The sequence below is a fragment of the Embiotoca jacksoni genome, unplaced genomic scaffold (genome assembly GCF_022577435.1).
Source record: "Embiotoca jacksoni isolate LCO1_2020_lvr unplaced genomic scaffold, fEmbJac1.0.p SCAF_11, whole genome shotgun sequence".
Lineage (NCBI taxonomy): Eukaryota > Metazoa > Chordata > Actinopteri > Embiotocidae > Embiotoca > Embiotoca jacksoni.
The window spans coordinates 5,675,323-5,689,289 of NW_027185241.1; the positions used below are offsets into that span (position 1 = coordinate 5,675,323).

A 13,967-nucleotide genomic window follows, 5' to 3' on the forward strand; every position below is an offset into this window, starting at 1 on the left:
TATCACCTGATAAAAGTGACATCTAAGTGTCGTGACAAGTGCAACCGAGGTGACATAAAAGAAGGTGCACATGGAAACTGTACAAGCACATGCATAAACACACAGACACACACACACACACACACACACACACACACAAAGATAAATAAGAATGTGAGTGCTTAAGCAGGCCAGTAGAGTAAAGTTTGGCAGCTTTGTGCAGCCTGCCTGTCTGGGTAATGCAAGCGCTGGCAGAGAGGAAGAGGCGGTGGCAACAATGACAGTATCTCGACTGCACTTCGACCGCAGCTACGCAACAGACATTCAATCAAAACACTTTCAGGGAACCCAGACAGGAAACAGACAGAGCTTACAGGAGAACACACTACTCTATAAAACAAATACCCAGAAGGGAGCGAAGATAAACGTCAGAAAAAGAACAGCAAAAAATTACCAACTTGGACATTTTTCCAAGAACATTTTGGGAGCAGAGAAATTATTCTGGTTTGGAGCAAAAGTTTGATGACTGGGAGCCACTTTATAGTAAAATGTTATTCCTCAGCAGCTGTGAGTGGCCTTTAAAAAATTTCATTAAATTATTGTAATATCCTGCAACATCTAGTTCTGTGTGCTGTCTCCATAGTCGAAACAAGCCGCGCTAATGCTGGACAACCTTCAGTACTAGTCTGCAGTGTTTCAGTAAGCTTAGCTGGGTGCTCCCAGGCTCTAGCTAATGGTGCAGTCATTGTAAAGAGAACATTAAATATTCAGGGAGAGCCAACAGCGTGGATGTGCATAATAGGCAGATAGAGGCGTCTTATCCTCATTGTGCACGTGTGTGTATGCATGTGATAGGGTTTATGCAAGAAGGGTGTCAGCATATGTGTAAGCATGAAGTATGTGCCCTCATTTGTGTGCACACATGTGGATGTCTGTGTGGAAACTCTGAGCGTGTGTATGTGTGTGTGTGTGTGTGTGTGTGTGTGTGTGTGTGTGTGGGCGGGTGGGCGGGTTTCGTACCCCGGGTTTGCACATAGTTGAAGGACCAGCACAGGAGCTTCTAATTGAAAGGGATTTGAGGGATATGGCAGAAGTCAGCATGTTACGACACGCTGTGACTGGACTCTGGTGGGCTGTTAAAACCAGCAGGAGGCTGAGAACCACCAGTGTATGCATTTGTGCTTATGTGTGCTTGTGAGGGTGCATCGCTATTTGTATTTGTGCAGTAGTGAGCGATTATGTGTCGCTGCAGAGTGCATGTTCTGAGGATGTTGTGTGTCTCTATGCATGTACTGGGTGGTATTGAGGGACTGGTGTGTGCCTGAGCAAATGAGCATCGCTCTCTCTTCTGACACTGACATGGGTAAAATCCCAGCGCATTAGAGGGAAAACATCTCCAACAGGTGACAAGACTTCATATTAAGGATTTCTGAACAAACCACAGTTTTATAAAATATTCATGACATGCCGAGGGTAGCGGTGCTTGCTGGATGCACATACACTGACAATATGTAGACAAGACACTCAGACACACCAAATAACTGTGAGTCCACAACCAGATGGTGATGACACCAAGAAATCTTCAGCGCCATTTAAATCTAAATTTTACAGCAAACACTTGAAAACATACTCAGAAAGTAGAAACAAATCAGCAACTATTGATCTTAACAACACCAGGATGTTGCTTTCTATTAAATGCACAAAGAAAGAAATGTGTGAGGACATTACCTTTTTAAGTCTGTCTAAACACAACTTTCTCAATCCCATAAATATACATGTATATATTTAACGATTTGTCTCTCTCTGTACTGGTTGTTGAAGTGATTTCTTCTCAGTGCAACTCCAAAATAAGAAAGAGGGGACAAAATCCCCAGTCCTCCACCTTTGTGGAAATGCAATCCAAAATCCAGTCTATATGAGCTAATGTAAAACTTAATGTGAGTTAATACACCTTCACATCAGTTTTACTAATATAGTTACAAATCACAGCATAAGTCACCACAGGGCAAATCAAGTAGGTATCTTCCAAAGTTACAGTCATTTTGTACAAAATTTCCTCTTTGTGTTACGCTCCCTCTATTCGGCATCTCAACAAGGAAACACATTCAGGGCAAGACAAAAAAGGAATTTCATACTGAAGAGACGGTAACTTTGGAACGCACCCACTTGATTTGGATAACTCTGACTAATAAAGCCTCATATTATCTCCGCCTTAACTTTAAAATGGATTGTGGAAAAAAAAAATGACTGTGGGTTTTGTCTTGCATGTCTTGCCATGGAAACGCACCAGGATAGTGTTACTTCACGACATGTACGGAGAGGCAGTTCACAGTAGCCAATTTGTCTTTGAAGGCACATATGGCCATGTGAGTATTGTATGAAGTGAATGTATGTGTGAATCTATCTTTTAATCTTGTAGTGAGTTTTAATTATTTTTTATGAATTGATTCATCATAATAACCAAGAGGCTATAATGTACAACTACGTAACACCAAAAAAAGCAGAAACTTCTATTGTTTGTCATTTTTGTTTAATGAGTGACTGAAAGGATTAATCAAATATCAACTGTAATAATTTGATTTTTGTGTGTGAGTGTGTTACTGCATTAGTGTACTTTAAGCAGGAAAAATCAGAGATACAGAGAAGCAGCAGCAGCAGCAGCAGCAGCAGCTTAACAGGCACAGCAGGCCAAACAAAACACAGTCAAATGGCCAGCAGCCGGCTTCTGTCCTATGCCTTGGGCACTGATAGCCGTGGTGAACTTTACATGAACATGAGCCCAGGTGACCTGCTTGTCTACACTGTCAGGTTTATATTCCTATTTCAGAGGCCAGTGCAACATGTAGCTGCTCTGGTTCTGTAGCTCACATAGAGAGAGTAAGACCTAAAATATTGCTTGAATCAGCAAAAAAAAAAAAAACTGCTCTCGGTTCAACTGCTAGGAGCGTTTGTTCTTTCAGTTTCACAGAGGACAAAATGAGTGTCTCCGGTATCTCAACATTTACAAAAACAATTTATGCAAAAAACAAAATAATATATAAGCCTTTTCTCCTCTCACAGTGCATGATTCAAAGAACTGATCCTTACATCTTCCCACCCACGTCCAGGTGTCCAAGAGATGACGTCCAGGAACGGGTTGGACAGGTAACCATCACCATTGAAGGAGTAGTCTCGACCGCCGAGCGTGATGTTGCTGAAATACCTGCGTTGTTGTTGGATGGAGGAAGAAGGAGACAGGCAGACAGTAAGTGTGTGACAGAAAGCACATAATATCAGTAAATGAATTAACAGTTTTCTTAGAGGATACGGGAGAGAACAGAAACAGAAATCTAAAGGTTGATTTTCATGTAACAGAACGCCTTCGTTGTTCTGTTTCCAGTTGAAACTAAATAACAGTAGCTCTGTGGTGACAGTCAGGGCTTGTCTGTTAATCCAATGCACAGACAAATGATCAGACACACAGAATTGTCAGGATCTTTGAAGTCAAACAACTGCTGCTCTCTGCATCGGCTGCGAGCTCTATAGTTTGTCTGATAATCACATGGGACAGACCCTCTAATTGTCTCCTTATGTCATCTTGCTGGCTTCAAAACAGAAAATCTGAAAGCTTTTTCTGTTGCATGACAGAAAGCTTGAGATGGAACAGCAGCGTGTAGTTGCAGACAGTGAACAGCAGGTAGCAGTGCAAATAAAATGGAAATGAAAACATCTTTCTCTTCTGTTCCTGGACATAGTTTATAAACCAAGGCAGAGGAATCCATTAATCATTTCCCAATAATTGCCACACTGTTGGTGCTGAACATCATTTACAAAAATTACTGCAAATAAACTAATTAATTACATGTTTGTCTCATTTTCACAGTGACCAAACTTTGAGTAGTCTCTCTATACAATACTGCGTGTGATGTGTGTGAGGAGGAGGGAGAATGACTGATGTTAAAAATGAACCAAGATGATAACCAGAACCACTTATGCTACCTGTTAGAATGTACTGCTGTGTGTTTGTACAGCCTATGAGGAATATATTAAAGCTAGCTCATTAATATACATGAGACATGGTCCGCTTGCTACAGATGCTGGGGTAATTTCGCCAACGCACAACTACACGCACCAACAACATCTATTTTGCATGGAAGATAGCCAGCTCCAAATTCAGATATCCCCTCTGTGCCTGCTCTCTGACACTGAATCTACCAACTCTACCCATATATCTTCCAGTTCATTCTGGCGACCAACCAAACCCCCTTTCCTAGAATACACCTTATTCCATCTCTATTTATGTTCCTTCCTATTTTACATATTTCTTCTGGAGCCCGCCAGCTGCCTTGTACTTACCCTCCAACCTAATATTTCTCTTCCTTCGCTCCTCACTTTCTTCCTTTAGAGCTTCCCTCTTTCCCCTTATCACCCTCTCACCTCATCCTGCCTCGCAGTCTCTGGGTCTGATTGGCATCCGTCATGCAGTTGGTGACAAAGTTTGGCCCACCCGTGGTTCCGTATTCCTTGCGCATCGCCACTGCCCCATGAGTCAGCACGGACACACCCCGAGCAATCCTTCGGCGAGGTTCGTCCCTCCAGCCCTGGGGCCGCACTGCAAATAAAGCCCGGGGCAGGTTCTCCATGCCCAAACCTGAGAGAGCTGGCCCCACAGCAAACCACATGTGCGAGGCTCCGGCCTGACCGGCGGCCCAGGCTGCTCGGAAAACCAGCTCAGCCTCCTCCTGGGAGCAGTAAAGCAAACGTACCTGGAGGACAGTAGGAAGGCAGGGAGGGAACAGGGACGAGGGGAGACACACACACACATACACACTAGTGAGATAAGGAGGGGAAAGGGGAGACGTGGAGAGAGACAGAGGGGGGGAGAAGTAAGGGGAGAAAGATAGAGCTGGAGAAGAGGTGCACCTGAACGGGAGGGGGGGGTTGGATAGAAAAGGCCATATCGACAAATAACAAGGATTCTGGGAGAGGTAAGAGGAGAGATAGCTGTAAGCTGATGTGATAAGGTTTATCGAAGTCGGGCGTGTGACTTCAAGAAAGAAGCAGACACACCAGAGAGAGGGGGAAGACTGCATGGCTGCCTAGGATGTGTGCTAACCAGGAGGTGCAGGAGGCGATGAAGGTCAGTGCTTAATGAGCTTGAGCCTGATGAAACAAGTTACAGCTATGAATAATGAAAACAGGGGTAAGACACGAAAGGGAAAATGAGACAACTATAAGTGGAGGAGCAGAAAAATAGTGAGGGAGAGGCAGGGAATCTGGAGAAGGGAGGGGGTGATGGTTAAACACCAAACACACCTGAGGGAAAACAAGGGGGAAGAGGTTAAACTCTGACACATGTTATTAAAAGCAGCACGGAGAAGACAGCCGAAGACAACAGGGAACATGAGGGGCAAAAATAAGCAGATTGAGGGAAGTAGTGGGCAAACAAGATCGGATAGGAGGGGGTAGTGAAGGAAACCAATGAATGATATATTTTGGTGAAATCAGGGCCTGGAGAGAAATTTGTGAAAGAAGAGGTGGGATGACTGAGTGAGTCTGAGGAGAAAGACTGATGAAAAAACATTAAAGAGAGAGAAAGGCAACATAGAAACACAGCAGTGACACTGGATGAGCTCTCTGCTGCAAATGCTGAGCTAAGGAGAGATGAGGAGGGAGAGTGGAGGGAGGAGGGAGGTGGGGGGATGGAGGGGTAGAAATTGACCAAAGGGGGTTTTAAGGGGTTAGAGGGAAAACGGAAAGAGAAGGAAGGGATTGACAAGAGGAAGATGGGAGCTTTAATGCTGACGTAGACCCAAAAAGAAGCATATAGGAGCATTTAGAATAAAGGACGTATACAAAAATATGACAGAGTGAAGGAAAGAGACAAAGGGGAATTGAAGGGCAAAAAAGAGGAAGACAACTCTTTCATGCAATAGATGGTGGGGGCAGTCAGGGAAACAGACTGAAAGCACATTTTGAGAATTGCGCCTTCATTGAATTTTGAACTGTAATGGCTTGGCAAAACAATCCTGCCTGTATGCCAATAAACCTCCAGTGAATTAGGCAGGGAATGAGAGTGGCAGAGGCGGAGGGGGAAGGAGGGTGACAGACAGAGAGGGGGGAGACTGAATTGAGAAGGGAAGGAGAGAATCAGAGTTATAAACAGACACACAATATCTAAAGATGGGAAATGGAGAAAGAGAGGAACATACAACAGAGAGAGAGAGAGAGCAGAACAAATACTGACAAGGCAGAAGCTGGAAGAAGAATGTGACAAAAGATAGAGAGGAAATTGAGTAGAAATTGACCCAGAGACCTGCATCAGGCCATCGACAGTACAACATAGAAGAAATTACCATAAATGTAGCAGAGAGAGGGCGAGAGAGAGCATGTAATGCAAACATACATGGCATCAATAAGCAATCACAAGCACATATTAGCCCTGCAGTAGAGAAAAGCTAAAAGAAGAGGACTGTAGTGAAAAGCAAGAAGGTTAAAAAGAAAGCTCTTGGTATAGGCCACCCGCTGCAGGCAGTGTGTTATATTAACAGTGACACGAGCAGAGTGGAGCCTAAGGAATCCAATACACACGCACACACTTGCACACACACACGCACGCACGTAGAGCTGCAGTGGCCATGCTGGGACATTAGCGATGACATTGAGACCCAGACTGAACCGAGCCAACGGAGAGGAGAGCCTGTGGCCGGGAGGACATGCAGCAAGAGGGATGGACGAAAGGACTGAAGGAATGAAAGATAGCCATACAAAGACGGCGGTGAAAAGCATAGTAGCAGAGGAGAGTGAGCTTGTCTCTCGGCAAAGGAACGCGGGAGGAAGAGGAGGGGGAGGGGGGTGGAGGCATGAGAACACGGACATGAGTGAAAGATTGAACAGGAGGATCGTGGGGTCAAAGAGGAGGATTCAAGGAGGTTATGGTGTGAAAACAATGATGAATGAAGGAGTGTAGGGGGAAACGGCAAGTTGAGAGGGAAAGCAAGAGCGAGAGGAGGTGGGAGTGAAAGTATGACAGAAGTAAGGAGGGGAAAACGAGCAAGCTTACAACGCATCGGAAGTAAAAAACCAAAACCACGATTCATTCTGGATAATGGATGTTAGTTTGAAGTATAGGAATATGTTTTGACTTCATTTACTGTCTTATGAAGACAAGGTAACAAAGACGAAGTGCAATAAAAGTAAAGAGAGTAAGGGAATCGTGAATTAGATACGCTGATATCCTGCTAAAAGATTGTAGTTTATAGGCCTTACTCATCTCCTTCAACCTGTAGTTGCATGTCAATGTTTACCTACTGTAGATCCAAAAGTTTTCAAAGATACCAAGTGTGACAGGCTGAAATTCGTATAAAATAATTCACAAGACATCGAGAATATTTCCAATTGATTGGAATATTGATTGCAATCATGAATTGGTCATTAAGTGCAAAATAGAAAATCTGATGACTGTGTACTACTCTCACAAATAAGATGTTTTTCTAACCTTCAAGTTTCTTAATGGGAAACAAGGGGAAAACTGTGTGTTAAATTTTGAATTTCTTCAGCACCACAACATACACAACGCCACCTGACAGCCACTGTGTCAGTCAGAGTGACTCGTGGTTTTCGTTGCACTGTTAAAATCTTTATGCCGAGGCAGATGGGAGGGGAAGAGAAGAACAGAGGGATAGAGGAGAGAGGGGAGAGAGAGAGATACGGAGGGACAGAGGGAGAGACGAAGAAGGAAGGAAAAAGCTGGGAAGCCACCTGTCAGAAAAGGGGCCCCCAATGATTATCGCAGCACTTCCTCCCCTTTCCTCCCCCTCTGCCCCCTCCCTCCCCCCTGTCTCACCTGCGCCTCGTTCTCCTTGAGCAGCCTGCGCGTGCGTGCCCCCCCAGGGTCGTCGGTCACGTTCAGGATCACCACGCTCTTCTTCTCCCAGCCGATGAACGAGCCGTCCGTAAGGCCCTCCACCACGGACAGGAAGTCCTGGTAACCATGGTGACGTGTGGACACCACAGAAAAGGCGGTCCAATCGTACTCCTCCAGCACCTCGAAGATGACCTCTAACTGGAGTGCAGTGGAGGAGCTGAACTGGAGAAAGATGGAACCTGATTCCTAATTTGGGGAAGAGAGCAGCAGATGTCGTTAAAAATCTCACGGTAAATTCCACTCTCTTGTGTGTCTAAACTGCAGCTGCAGTACAGTGAGGAAGTAACAAACAACATTTTCACTACAAAGAACTACAATGCTCTGGTCTGCCCCCATCTTTATGCACAACATGGAGGCATCACGGGGCTTGAAGTTTTTATGGAGCAGCAGCATTCGCGCAGCCGCAGGGCCTAAACAGCTTGGATTGTTGCACGAATTCTCCTATGACGTCCAGAAGGGAGTGTTTCTAAAGTGTCTGTTCACAGGGTAGGAGGGGTGGAGGACTAGGCGAGGGTACATCTTCAAAGGAAGTTCATCAAAGTCCTACAATTTAATTCCTCAAGAGTAAATGGTTAAAGCAGTTATTTGTAAACACAAAAGCAATGCTTTTTGTGTCTTTTTCCCTGTCTGGTGATGAAATGTTGCACTAGTTTGCTCTGAAGCATACAAAATCACATCACACAAAAATGTACAGTGTACACTCGCGTGCCCTTACTCACTCATATACACATCCATGTCTGCCCATTGCCTCCCTCCCAGGAACATCACAGGCAGAGCGACAGCCCCAGTTGGTGCCATTTACAGATCAAACACTGCAGAGTTTCTGCAGATCAGTGACCCTGACCTTCAGCTTCCCCTCCATCCCACCGGCACTTCCCCAAACCTTTTCTTCACACAGAGGATGCGCTACATTGTAAGTTGTTACGGCAATGAAAGCAGCTCTCTCCTGATACTCCATTAATAGCCATGCCAATCCAGGCTGCTTCAGTATACAGCATACACCTAAATAACATTATTTCATGTGCTAGTCCTCACATTTGGAGATATACAATCACATATCCGGACCTCTTGTGTTCTTCTGAATCTCTCCTCACTTTGTCTTACACACACACACACACACACACACACACACACACACACACACACACACACACACACACACACACACACACACACACACAAGCTGCAAACATCTCCTCTTCACTCTCCCACCCCAATCCCAACCTCCCACCTCCTACCTGTGGCATCCTCCCCAGCCCCGCTCCCCCTCCTACAGCCACTATGGGCAGTCCTGTTTGCGCAGAGACAAACTCCAGCATGGGGGCCAAAGGACCCCAGGCTGTGCGAGGGGGCCTCTCCTCTTCATATACCAGACCCTGCAGGGGCCGCGCCGCCAGCAGCTCACACAGCTGGGACAGCACCGTCTTCGGACTACTGTCATTCACCTGGGATAAGAAGGGTGGAATGAACAAGAGACAACAAAGAGACAAATAGAGATAGAGTTGACCAACTAGGGCAGTGTGTCTTGACTTTGTGTTATTCATCTGGAAGGTGTGTGTAGTATGCATGACATGTTTGACTAACAATGCAAGCCGTGGTCAAAGAGCAGAGCCAGACGCCTGCTCATTCAGCAGGGCCTACACACAGCAGCAATGTGCTGCCCATTCAGCTCAAATAATGAGTGTGTATGAATAATGGATGAACATTGTTGTTCCTTTCCTTCAAGTATAGCTGAGTGAGCACTAGAGGAGACAGTATCTAACCTGTAGCCAGATGACATTAGCAGAGCCCCACTGGGTGACCACGCTCTCCCCCAGGGAGCCGTAAACCCGGCCAAAGCCAGGGTAGAGCACCCTTCCACCAGGCCCCGCCACCGCCGCCTCCGCCTGCACTGTAGCACCGGCGTGGATCACGGCGATGTTGAAGTTCATCATGGCCCCTGCATCACGCTCCCGCGGGCTCGGCCGGAGCAGGAGGTGGGGGGAGGCGTCCACCAGACCTGCCCACTCTGCCAGGACCAATAGGAGAGAGAGAGTAGGTATGGCGACCATGGCAACCTGCCGAGGGGGGGAGGCAGATATATATCGCACTAAGAGAGGGAGCCTGAAAGAAAGAGAGACAGCAAGGAGGAAAAAAGAGAAAGTGAAGAAGAGGAAGAAGAAGAAGAAGAAGAAGAAGAAGAAGAAGAAGAAGAAGAAGAAAAGTGAGAGAAGAAGAGATTAAGTTAGACTCTGGTGTTTTCAATAATGTCCAGTACAGAGGACACTAAATCAAATCAGACAGAATAAAGAAGGAGAGCAGAAGGAGGAAGCAAGGAAGACACAGAGCGAGGCAGACGTAGACAGAGAGAAGGGGAAAGAAAGACAGAAACTGATCAGAGATGGCAGACATGCATGATTGCATAACAAATAAAAGTTAGGGTTGGCTGGAGAAAATACTGGACGAGGAGTGCAGAAAGGGTAAAAACAGTGGAGGGACGGAAAAGAAAGCAAGACAGAGAAGATGAAATGGGTGCTATTTAGGCTGCAGGCTGAGAAGGAACAATATGAGGAAAAATAGAAACTGGCTGTTAGAGGAAAGGGGGGTGAGAGGGAGAGAGAGTTAATAGCAGACAGAGACAAAGATGGGGGTGGAGGTGGTTATTGTGCTGCATGAATGATAACAACAATTAAGATCACTGTAAACACACTCGCCCTCACACAGCCGCATCCACACACAGACACACACGCGTGTGCAAGTGTTTGAATATACAAAAACATTCACAAGATAAATTGGTGGCTGCACTGTGCCCGTAGAGCAGCCTAATGATAGAGAGATATGAGGGTTAATGCAGTGCGCACAAACATGCGCGCACACTTTCCCACAAACAACCACACGGAAAGATAATGACTACCTGGGAGATAGCAGGGTTAATATGTGATCCGCGCGCGCGCACACACACACACACACACACACACACACACACACACACACACACACACACACACACGAAAACAGAGCACATCATTTTCAATTTACTTCTGGTGCCAACTGCCCTCCCTCCCTTTCTCCATCTCCTTCTCACTTTCTCCCCGCTCTCTCTCTGTCTCGTGCTCTGTCTTTTCATATACCCCATCTCTTCTCCCAATTTTCATGGCTTCAGGTACCAAACACAATTGCATTGATTAACAGGGGCCTGCCGACATAATATTCCCGCTAAAGTCACTCTGCCTCTCTGCGCCTCTATTTCCCTCTTTCCTCCTCTCTATGTTTTTCGCTCTGTCTTCATTCAACTCTCCTTTCCGTGTCACAGTCTACCGATTCTTTGACCCTGATCAGTCTTTTGGATAGAGGAGAAGGCGGCGAAGAAAAGGAGAGGGGTGGATGGGGGAAAAAAGTGACTGGTGGAATGAAAGCTAGTGAGCGACCACAATAGAGAGCTGCGAAATTAATAGGAATGAAAACTACTGTAAATACAGGGCATATGATTTTGATGGACTGACTGAGAGGAAGGCTGGAGGGGGGGGGGGGGGGGGAGTAGGGGACGAGAGGAAAAAGAGAGGATAAAGTCGGGTGGGAAGGCTGAAGGAGGAGTAAAATATGTTGGGAGGGCAACAGGAAAAGAAATATTGATTACTGGGATGTGTATACGTGTTTGGCCTAAACAAATATAGTGCCAAACAACCTGTTTTGAGTGACAGGGCTGTGTGTGTCTCTGTGTGCATGTGTGCCTGGTGGTGGAGAGGGGGGGGGAAGGGGAACAAAAAAACAAAAAAAGAAGAGAGAGCAGTGGAATGAGAGGGCGAATGAGGGAGGTGGATGGATACGGGTAAGAAAAAGAGATGGAGGTGTGGAGAGATAGGGAGAGACAGACTTGTTAGTAGGAGAGAGGGAAAAGGAGAGTAATAATGAAGGGGAGCGGGAGAAAAAAACAGGGCTTTGTTGTTTTGTTTTGTCTTTTTTAAGGCAAGGAAGATGTGGCAGGGTAGAATGAAGAGGACAGGGAGAGAGAAAATGAGAGAGCCAGAGACGAAGCTGCAGGAATAGAGCACATCATATCATTTGGTGGAGATGTATTCTACGGTGCTGAGCTCTGAGCCATTCAGTGTTAGGGCCTGTCACTGTATTTCACTCTCAGGAGGTGTTTACGTTGCACTGCTCAACCAGCGTGTGCCATTCCACCACTGGGAGTGTGAACGGGGTATTACTACATACAGAATCCACTTTCTCCTGCAGTGTGCTCTGCCTGTTATCAAACGTGCAACTGTGACGTCTCACTGAGGCATGCTGCAAATAAAGCAAAGTACAACTAAATTATAATCAAATCCTCGTCTAAATATATCTTACTATAGGGTTCATTATGTGGTCCAAAGTGTGAAATTCTGCAAACTGAATCATAAAAAGCGTGCAGTGAGGGGGGGACTTGCATTGAACACATACAAGGAGAAGAAGAGTGGGAGAGAGGGAGTGGGAGATTACGGTTTCATTTGATTTGCCACCATCAATGAATCTTTTGTTAAAATGCAAATGTTCGCATTTTTGTATATTTTGTTTTCCTCTTCCAGCTTTAAAAATGATCCTCTCTGGTCTTTGGAGCCTCTTCTAATTCAGTCTTGTATACTGCAGATATATTTGGCCAGGGACTGCCTACAACCCAGGCAATGTTTTATTTGGGATCAATTAGTCAAAAGGTGGATAGATTTTTGTTTTTCCGGAGCAGGACTCGAGGTAAGGAATCAGGTATTGAAGTGTGAGCAGTCATTTCTCGAACCTATGCGCCTTATTAGGAGAACTGCCAGGATCTTGTTTGGCTAATATTCACCGGTATGATAAATATTATAATGTATTCTTCTCTTGAAAGAAAAAAATAAAACAAAGTTGGAAAATTTGAAAACCTTTCAAATCTAGTAACGGCGCTTTCTTTAATGAGTTTTATAGATGTTGAAACTTTGAATCCACCATGGTGCGCATACCTTCAATCATCACGTGCTGTCTAAATCATTATATCAGCACTTCCACGAAAAACAATTTGTATTGTGCTGTGTTGATCTCTCAATTTGTCCATCACTGTAATAAGCAGCTTACTGTATGTACAGTATAATTATTTTTCTGCTGAGCCTGTTTAGTTTGGCTCTTTAAACAAAGAAAGTGGCATTTACTGCACCACAGAAGCCAGCGTACATGCCAGTGACTGTAGGAAGCAAACTAAAAACACCTTCAGGAATATTTACCGAGTACTTAAGAGCAGCAAAATTCTTAGGCTGACAGAGACAGCTAATCAAGAAGATGAGAGAGAAAACATTCGGGCAAGTCAGTCTCCTCTTTCCTTTCCAAAATATGCCAGCCACTGCTTCACAATCAAAACACATCCTATCTTATCTCTGCTTAAACATTTGATTTACACTGCATAATGTGCTCACAGTGTATCCAAATTATTATGTAGGAGAATTAATGACTAGTGTATGTGCAGCTTATGCAAGAACTATTTTACCGGTCTGAGAAATATTAAAACAGGTTTGCAGCCCTGTGTCACTAAAGGTAAATCAACTACTTTGAAGGTATGTCCCTCTATAGACGGAAACAACGGGGCCTGTATTGTTCCTGCAACCACCAAAGAGACCGAGAACTTGTATAACCTCTAAACACAAAATGAAATCGATTCTCTGTGTCAGTGTGATGGCAGGGAAACAATCACAATGTTTTAGAGCTTCACATCACTTCCTCCCCCTTTTCTGTACATGCTCAAGCTGCAGCGAGCGCCTGCGGTGGCTGTGCAAGAGTGAGTCCCGGGAGAGGAGGGAATCGCTCGGGTAGGAGTCAGTCTGTTGCTGGCTTCCACGGTTCTATGAGCCCCTTTTACACTGAACTCCGATGGAGGCGGTGTGCCAGGGCTCGTGCTGCATCGGATCTGCTAGGGAAATGTGACCGGGGAAGGAGTCTGCGGAGTCTAGAGTGTGGAGTAGCGGAAGTGCGGTGCTCAGAGTTGTGTTTAGCCCACATCCAGGCTCTGCTGCTTCATTCCATGCTGTCATGCAGAGTAATGGACCTGCTCCCTGCTGCCTATGGCACGAGCAGCAGTGAATCAGCCTTGGCCGTTTTCCAC

At 45.5% G+C, this 13,967-nt stretch overlaps 1 protein-coding gene across 3 annotated transcripts in view; it reads right to left on the reverse strand.

The window, feature by feature from the left end:
- Positions 1-13,967, reverse strand: part of LOC138194127 (glutamate receptor ionotropic, NMDA 2D) — a 52,303-nt gene that overhangs the window by 25,687 nt on the left and 12,649 nt on the right. For 2 of the 3 annotated variants that reach the window (XM_069142608.1, XM_069142609.1), the window contains exons 2-6: positions 9,649-9,988; positions 9,124-9,330; positions 7,805-8,071; positions 4,396-4,724; positions 3,067-3,181 (exon numbers count right to left, since the gene is read on the reverse strand). In XM_069142608.1, the coding sequence (XP_068998709.1) occupies positions 3,067-3,181; positions 4,396-4,724; positions 7,805-8,071; positions 9,124-9,330; positions 9,649-9,936 (1,206 nt within the window). In that variant the 5' untranslated portion in view covers positions 9,937-9,988. The remainder of the gene's footprint in view (positions 1-3,066; positions 3,182-4,395; positions 4,725-7,804; positions 8,072-9,123; positions 9,331-9,648; positions 9,989-13,967) is intronic. The other variant, XM_069142610.1, reaches the window with a different exon arrangement.